The sequence below is a fragment of the Medicago sativa genome, chromosome 6 (assembly GCF_051527215.1).
Source record: "Medicago sativa cultivar Bolivia chromosome 6, Bolivia_mono, whole genome shotgun sequence".
Classification (NCBI taxonomy): domain Eukaryota; kingdom Viridiplantae; phylum Streptophyta; class Magnoliopsida; order Fabales; family Fabaceae; genus Medicago; species Medicago sativa.
In genome coordinates, this window is record NC_140754.1 from 27335456 (window position 1) to 27344642 (window position 9187).

General features: G+C 35.9%; 1 protein-coding gene and 1 long non-coding RNA gene across 3 annotated transcripts; one reads left to right on the forward strand and one right to left on the reverse strand.

Moving 5' to 3' along the window:
• Nucleotides 1-337: 337 nt before the first annotated feature.
• LOC146914267 (uncharacterized) lies at nucleotides 338-3198 on the reverse strand. Of its 2 annotated transcripts, none has more exons than XR_015014071.1 (3): nucleotides 2853-3198; nucleotides 1769-1821; nucleotides 338-911 (listed from the first exon to the last, which is right to left on the reverse strand). It is a non-coding gene; the product is annotated as an uncharacterized LOC146914267 (long non-coding RNA). The 2 variants fall into 2 exon arrangements; XR_015014072.1 differs by having other exon boundaries at nucleotides 338-1474.
• Nucleotides 3199-4044: 846 nt separating this feature from the next.
• Nucleotides 4045-8998, forward strand: LOC146914268 (uncharacterized). The gene is made up of 2 exons (XM_085717148.1): nucleotides 4045-5080; nucleotides 8748-8998. Exon 1 carries the CDS (start codon nucleotides 4071-4073, stop codon nucleotides 5052-5054), a length of 984 nt encoding a protein of 327 aa, XP_085573274.1. The 5' UTR covers nucleotides 4045-4070; the 3' UTR covers nucleotides 5055-5080; nucleotides 8748-8998.
• The last annotated feature ends 189 nt before the right edge of the window (nucleotides 8999-9187 follow it).

Here is a 9187-nt window from a genome sequence, read left to right on the forward strand (position 1 = left end):
AGAAAAACTTAATTTTGTGCCATACAAATAGGAAATCGTAAAACTTATGGGCCCTCCATGTTTCTTGGAGTCTAAAATGCGTCTTTGATCTCATACGAGGTTTGTGCATAAAGATGAACACTTTGAAAACCCAGACAAAATAATGGTGACGCCTCTTAATAATTGTGGTCACATTGTTCGTTGTTTTGGCTATCTAAAATTTTAAGATGGAAAAACTTAGTTTTGTGTCATACAAACAGAGAATCACAAAAGTGGTCACTACTAATATCTAAAATTATTGATTGTGATTATTTACCCACCTGATAACATTAAAATAAACCTAAAAACACAAGAAAGATAATAGGACTATTTACCGATTGAGACTGTTTACTAAGTATGTTATTAAACAAGCTCCTAATTCGAGCTAATAATACATGGTTACACTTTCTAGTATTCTAATACACCTTATAGAGGTAACCTCTAGTACACATGTAATGCTAAAATACCACAAGACAAGTACTTAAACTAACACCATTGTTTGCAAAGCTACTTCAACCTCTACCTTGCATAAACCAATTCTATAGAAACACCTAACAACATTTCAAATTAATTGTAGCAATGCATATTATCTACAAGAAATTAAATCCTCATGCTCAAGAAAAACATAGGTGTTATTCCACTTGTGATCCATGCTTTGCGAATTTATTTGGCCTTGTAGACAGCTAGATCATCATTAATCACCGAAAAACTCCATCAATCCAGCATAGATAACTAGTTACTAAGTATCTCTACAACGCATATGATCCATGCTTCCCATGCAGTCTCTCTTGTGAGGTCTCTCCTTAATTCATGACTCAATTTCTCCCCATGAATGCCTGATTGGAAAGCTAGATAGTAATACACTTGACCAACAGTGTACTTTGCCAGAGTTCCTACACAGACAGGAAAAAAAACATAATTTACTTCAAGTATAAGATCATCAGCACGCAAGACTATATGCTTAGAAGACCGCAAATGCTGACAGAATTACATCAGGACACGGGGATACATTGATTGTTTACAGATATAGCCATTACAATCAACACAGAACTTGTGATTTTTTTTGAGCATCTACAACCCAGTTCATAGTCAAATAGATCCATGAGTTAGAGTAACAGTTTATAATCAAATCATAGTTGAAGCCCATAAACTCATGTCATGAAGTCATCATAAAACACTGCCACAACTGAAGAATCATCAAATATATCAATCAGAAATCTTCCAGATTCTAATCAAGAGTAACAGGTTTAAAAATAGAATGGCATAACGAAATACATAGAAATTGAAGGAAAATAAAATACATAGAAATTGAATGAAAATAAAACACTTAAGGAGGCTATGTCAGTGTACCTATCACTGAATGCATACACATTTACTGAGTTTTGGTACTTGGAAAACTCAGCAGCCATCTGCTCATAAAATGGATCTTCGGGCAGTCTCAGTCCATGTTCTTTGCCTGTCCCAAATCAATACAATAATACACTATAAGTTCAACACACAAAAAGATGGACTAGCCATTTCACTCTTCCAACCAATTCCACTACTTAATGCCTATATCCATTATATAAATATCAGAACATCAAGCAAGATGAATTTCTATTGTTGTGTAATAAAATTGATATGCAATGGCAAGGCTTGTGCTCTGTCTTGGGTTTCTTCCACATTAATACAACAAACAAACAATATTAATGGCATAAAACACAAACAATTACATACACATTAAACATCTCATTAATTAAATTGTACTAACACCAACACCACAATCCCTTTTTCGTTTGTTTTCGTTCATGATGTTGACCTTATCTGTTGTATACAAAAACAATTTCTATCAACATCAATTAAAACACACACAAACACCTATTCTCAACACACGTTACAAGAACGATTTGAAAAAATTCATCTTATAACTAAAATACAAACACATTTTACAATCACACGTTTTCCACAAAAATTTATCTTTGTTATCATAGACATACTTACAAAAATTTATCTAAACTTAACCATATTTTAACATAGACGTAACCACATTTTTTCCTTCAAATTTCTAACACTTTAACCATTTTTTAACAAAAGTGCGACCACAATTCTTTTGATTAAAAATTTGACACTAACTCTACATGATATCATTTAGAGGAACATCCACAATCAAACTACAAAAATCGGGGAAAACTTATGTCCATCAGATCATCCACTAACACTTGAACAAAATCTAAGAACCTACCAAATTAATCAACATAATCCAAAATTTGATTAATAAAAATCAATGTTAGGCTTGTTATGCAGTACTAACATATGTCCATCACTACTATTGCTTAACAACCAATAATCCTACCCAAAGTAATGCACCAAATTAACGTACGTTGGTTACTTCAATGACAACCATGTTCAGGACAGAAAGAATATGTAATAAAAATGGAGATTATCCCCAAGGGATAAAAACTAGAAAACATATATGTTTAAGCATGTAAAAATGACTAGATTCAGAGTCAAAAAAGTAGTTACTAATCTGAAATTAGAGAATTAATATAGTAAAAAAACAGTAAAAAGAAAAAAGAAAAACCATGAATTGATATTGCAACCTGCTCATCTCTCCAGAAATTAATAAAACATGAATTAAAATTAAGGGAATGTGATGACCAAATATCCAATTCCAGGCTTTAGATCTAATGATAGAACTAAAGTTGTCGAATTCTCTTTTACACAAAAAATCTGTCACTTTACAATTACTTAACTCTTGTGATTCACAATTGAGAAAACGGACAACAACTAAATTTTTCCATCAACTATACAACATGGTCAATTGAAAACAATACAAGATTTAAGATATACATCACCTTCAACAGTTTGATTCGGCGACGGAGACTACGGTCAATGTTGAATCGCAGAAGAAGAAGAAGAAGAGACCGTTAGAGAGAATGCGGCCGTCGGAGACTGGGAGGAGATGGCGGTCGGAGATCGGAGACTGGGAGGAGATGGCGGCGACATAGAGAGATGGAGAGAGCAAGGTCGCACATAGAGAGATGGAGAGAGCAGAGATCGCGTTATAGGAGAGAGCATAGAGAGTTGTTAGATCTATTCTTTTCTTTTTTATCATTCTTTACAAAGTAATTTTTTTTAATATTTCCATGCCATGTCATCGGTGGTAGGAAAGGGTGTACCAAAAGAGTGGTACATGAATCTTTTTCCATACAATAATATGATATTGAGTAGCCCATTTTAGCAAGTAGGTGTAATGTAATATTTTTGGTTACACCCATTATAGGTGTATATATAATTATAATAATAGTAATAGCAGAAGACAAAAATAATGATTTTAATTGTGATATAATGATTTTAATTGTGATAAAATAGTTGCATTATATGTTACCAATGATAAAACTGATAAAATAATAATTCTTGATATTTTACCAATATAATTCTAAATTTTTATTTTATAGTGCAAAACAATAGACTGTTAAAAAGTAAAATGAACTCTAATATTTATGATTTTTTTAATTGATTAGTGTATAAAACAGAAAAATGTTCTGAAAATTATTGGGGTAGCCGTGTGAGAAAACATATGGTACATGTAAAGGACAGATTAATTTGATCAAATACCCAATAATTAATTCATCAATGACTACGCGTATATTGATTTTTACTTACTTTGAAAATAGGTTACAAATAAAAATAATAAAATAATTTTTTTGAAAGAATAATAATAAAATAATTATTGGTCTTTACTTACTATAAAGAAAATAAGAGCAGCGGCAACATTTTCCACATTTTCCAGCTAATAAGCTCACTTACTTTATTCCTTTGTTTACATCTCATTCATGAATAGCCAACTTGAGTCGAATTGGTCCAAAAAACATGCTCACTTATTCAAAGGCAGGCCATTATTTTTTAATAAAATTATATGCTTGTAAAGAAAACTAGGTGAATTGTAATATGTATCAATCGAAAGACACCAACCAAGATGAATAGTTAAGGTAAAATGTGTAAAGAAAAAACTATATAAAGGGTGATGCTACATTTCATAATAGCAACAACAAAACACACTTTGGGAAAATATGGGGTCTCAAATGGCCTCTATAACTCTCACTATTGCATTGGCAATAATCTCTCTTAGCTTCCCATCTCAAATTTCAGCAAACAATTACATCTATTCATCTCCACCACCACCAAAGCCTTACTACTACCACTCTCCACCACCACCGGTGCATTCACCACATCCTCCTTACCATTACAGTTCCCCACCACCGTCACCAAAGAAGCCATACAAATACCCTTCTCCTCCACCACCAGTATACAAGTACAAATCACCTCCTCCACCAGTATATAAGTATCAATCTCCCCCACCACCAGTTTACAAGTACAAGTCACCTCCTCCCCCAGTTTACAAGTACAAATCTCCACCCCCACCACCCAAAAAACCATACAAGTATTCATCACCACCACCACCAGTTTACAAGTATAAGTCTCCTCCTCCACCTGTCTACTCACCACCACCAGTCTACAAGTATAAGTCACCTCCTCCTCCTTACAAGTACTCATCTCCCCCTCCACCACCAAAGAAACCATACAAGTACCCATCTCCACCACCCCCAGTTTACAAGTATAAGTCTCCTCCTCCACCTGTCTACTCACCACCTCCACCAGTTTACAAGTATAAATCTCCACCTCCACCTGTCTACTCACCACCACCAGTTTACAAGTATAAGTCACCTCCTCCACCTGTCTACTCACCACCTCCACCAGTCTACAAGTATAAGTCACCTCCTCCACCTGTCTACTCACCACCTCCACCAGTTTACAAGTATAAATCACCACCCCCACCTGTCTACTCTCCACCACCACCAGTTTACAAATATAAGTCACCTCCCCCACCTGTCTACTCACCACCTCCACCAGTTTACAAGTATAAGTCTCCTCCACCACCTGTCTCTTCACCACCTCCTCCACATTATGTCTACTCTTCACCTCCTCCTCCAGTCTATTCCCCTCCTCCACCACATTACATCTATTCATCACCCCCTCCTCCTTACCACTACTAGATAGTGGTTTACGATCGTATCAGATGGTATGCTTCTTGCTATGTACTACAACCCACACACAACACTTCATAAATAAAATATTTTAAGACAACTATATATATGTATATAGTATCAACGAAACAATTAAATAAGAGAAACAAAATTAGCTATTTCACACGAAACTCGTTATCGAATATGGGCCTCACTTACGTTTTTTTTCCTATAATCTAAATTATTCAATTTTTTGAGATATCTAAATTGTACATACACCTGATCAAACAGTTTATAAAACTTAATCTGAGCCTATTTACATTTCTATTTTTAGTATTATTAAAATAGAAAAGAAATACTGATCAAGATGAAAGTTTAGATTACAAAAAAAAAAAAAAAGATGAAAGTTTAGAGTTATGGTTCTTATTAATGTTGTTTGATTCAAAATTTCATGGGCTTATATTCCTAATATTTATTTAGCTAGATTGTATAATATTTGGGCTTCCAAGCTTAAGCCAAGCAATTATCATATATATTCCCCTTATATATATTAAACATGACACTAGATTGTATAATATTTAAGGAAAAACAACTTTCTCGCTTATATATTTTTTTTGAGTGGTTATAATTAATGAAAGATATTTTTTTAAGACTTCAAAATGGAATATATTAACATCGGCGTATAGAACTCATTAGTACAAGATGTACTAAGGAGTCTAACCCGTAAAAGAGAGAGTCACAATGTATAATTACAAAAATATGATCAGTCGATACCCAAACAAACTAAAGGGTCCGACCACCATCTCTGAGAACCGTACACAAAAGTGGTGTTATTTGCTTTTAGCCACCACAACGAATGAAATTTAATCTTTTCTAGGATCTGCTCAATTGGTGTCGCAATGTTATTGAACTGTCTGTTGTTTCGTTCCTTCCACACCAACCAAACACAAAGAATCCAAAGCAATCGTAAAAACGAACGACGCGCCTTAGAAGAACCTAAATAATGAGTAAATTGATGAAAATGATCAGTAATATTGCAAGGATCTACTCCGGAAACACCAATCCAGGTTCTGATGTGTTGCCATAATGAGCCAAAAACGTTGCACTGCAAGAACAAGTGGGGTGCAGACTCATCTTTTCCACACCCCGAAATACACACGGTGTCAGCTGCCTGAATGATACCACGTCTTTGAAGATTGTTTTTTGTTGGTAATCTGTCCTTTATCAAGCGCCAAGCAACAATAGAAGCTTTCAGTGGAACCTGATTATGCCATATAAGGTTTTCGGTAACATCAATAGCGGGAACGGCCATAGATGTCAAGGCTTGATAGGCGCCTCTAACTGTATAGCCTTCTTGAATATCTGTATCCCATTGCCACCTGTCAGCAACATTAAACTGGACCACAACATTAGTTAGTAAAGCCCTACACTCCTCTACCAACTCCTCCTCCCATCCCCATAAACGTCTCCTCCACGACCACGCCTCACCACCTGCGTCCCAACCAAGAGCATACAAATCCCCCACTGTGCTAAACTTATTTGTTGTAAGATCAAATAAGCGAGCAAACCTCTGACATAAAGGAACATCTCCTACCCATTTATCTAACCAGAAGAAAGTTTTTGTTCCATCTCCTAAGACTTTCGACACCCTCTCTGAAAACCATCCTCCATCCATCTCTCCTACGCCATCCCTAATCTTCGCTATCTCCCTCCACCAAGAAGAAACACTCCGGCCCCCAACCTCCAACCTCCCTGCCTCCTCCCCATATCTCGCCACTAAAACTCTATACCAAAAACCTCCTCTATCCACCAACATCCTCCAACACCATTTTCCTAACAAAGCAATATTAAATTCCTTCAACCGCCTCACCCCCAAACCTCCATACTCCTTTTTTAAACAAATAGAGCTCCAAGCAACCCAGGAAATTTTCCTGTTATCCTCACTCCCTCCCCAAAAAAATTTTTTAAAAATAGATTCAATAAGAGAAATGATACCTGAAGGAGCTTTGAAGAAGGAAAGGGCGTAGACAGGAAGCGATGTCAGGACAGACTTGAGAAGAACTAAACGGCCCCCAAAGGATAAGAAGCGACTGTGCCACCCCGCCAATCTAGTTTTAATGTTACCTATCACGGGATCCCAGAATGATAACTTCCGAGGGTCTCCTCCAATTGGCAAACCGAGATACAGAAACGGAATTTTACCCACTTTGCAATTAAGAATGGATGCTGCCTCAATCAACCAAGAATCCCCAATATTTACACCAACCAGTAAACTCTTATGAAAATTAATTTTAAGGCCAGACATGTCAGCAAACAAAGTCAGTACCGCCCTTAAAGTTCTCACATTCGCCCAACTCTTCTCACCTACCAACAAAGTATCATCTGCAAACTGCAAGTGAGACACTACCACCGATCTGGAAGTTCCTACCCCGTAGGCTGTAAACAAATTATTATCCACCACCGAATTCATCATAACATTCAGGCCCTCTGCTGCTAATAAGAACAAAAAAGGAGAAAGTGGATCCCCTTGACGCAAACCCCTATGTAATTGGAACTCATCTGTTGGGCTACCATTAACTAAAATAGATGCAGTTGCTGTACTTACACACTCTTTTATCCATTTCCTCCACAACACCGGGAACGCCATTTTGTTCATTACAGTATCCAAATAATTCCAATCCACCGAATCATATGCTTTTTCAAAATCTACTTTGAAAAGCATCAATTCTTTTTTTGATTTTTTAGCCTCATCAACCACTTCGTTGGCAATTAGAATGCCATCAAGAATCTGTCTGTCTTTCACAAAAGCTGTCTGAGTCTCTGACACTACCCGTCCTATAATCATTCTCAACCTATTCGCCAACACTTTGGACAAAATTTTATATAAACACCCAACTAATGCAATAGGTCGGAAATCGTTCAGTCTCAGAGGGCTATCAACTTTAGGAATAAGAGCTATAAATGTAGAATTTATACCTCTTGACAATTTGCCGTTCCGATGGAATTCTGAGATAAAACGCATGACGTCACCTTTGATGTCTTCCCAAAAATCCTTGATGAAACCAAAACTCACTCCATCTGGACCCGGACTTTTAAAGCTATCACAATCCCACACCGCAGCTTTGACTTCAGTTTCTGAAAAAGGTTTTATAAGACCCCTTCCTTCATCATATGACAACTGCTTGAACAATAAATTTTCAGCACCAGGTCTTATTATATTTTGAGCTGCAAAATGGTCTTTAAAATGAGAAAAGACCGCATGTCGAATTGGTTGAACACCTTCCACAAGACTTCCATCTACCATTAGCGACACCAAAGAATTTCTTCTTCGACGACTAGAAAGAATCGCATGGAAATACTTGGAATTTGCATCCCCATCCTTCAACCACCGAGTACGTGACTGTTGCCAGCTGATACTAGTGCAAACCTGAGACAAAGAATGTATGTCATGCGTTATCCTCCTCATTTCCGCTACCTCTTCCTCCGATAACCCTCCATCATCCACCTGATCATCTAACTCGGCTAACCGAACCTTTAAGCCATCTATCTTACTTGGTAAATTTTTTGCATGAACAGAATGCCACTCCTTCAGAGAATTTTTGATCAATTTAAATTTTTCACGTAGAACATAACCGCCCCACCCTTCAACATGAAGATTCTGCCATTTTTCTTTAACAAACTGTTTGTAACCCGGCATATCTATGTATGTGTATACTTTTGTAGGATTTGAAGAATATATTGAAATAAAGAGACTATAGTGCAAAGAAGGAAGATGCATTTCGCAATTATAGAGGAGAAAAATCAAAGCACTTTGCCTCAGAAGAAGATACTCTTTTTTTTTTTCTTCATTTGTTTTGTTTGTGATTATTCTCATTATTAGTGTGTTATATCATGATTGAATGCATTTTGTTTTGCAACCTACTTCTTTGCGAGGGGTTGCGAAAATAAATAAAATTGAATATTTTTCCTTCTCAGTTTTTGTATATTTAATGATACTATACTATATGTATTCTACAGTATAATTAACTAACTTTGGAGAGAGACAAAACTTCAGTTGATGTTAATTAAATAAATTTTTAATAGCAAAGATAATATCTATAAATAAATCAAGAAAGGAAAACTAGAACTCAAAAAAAAAAAAAAAAAAACTAATACAAATCATT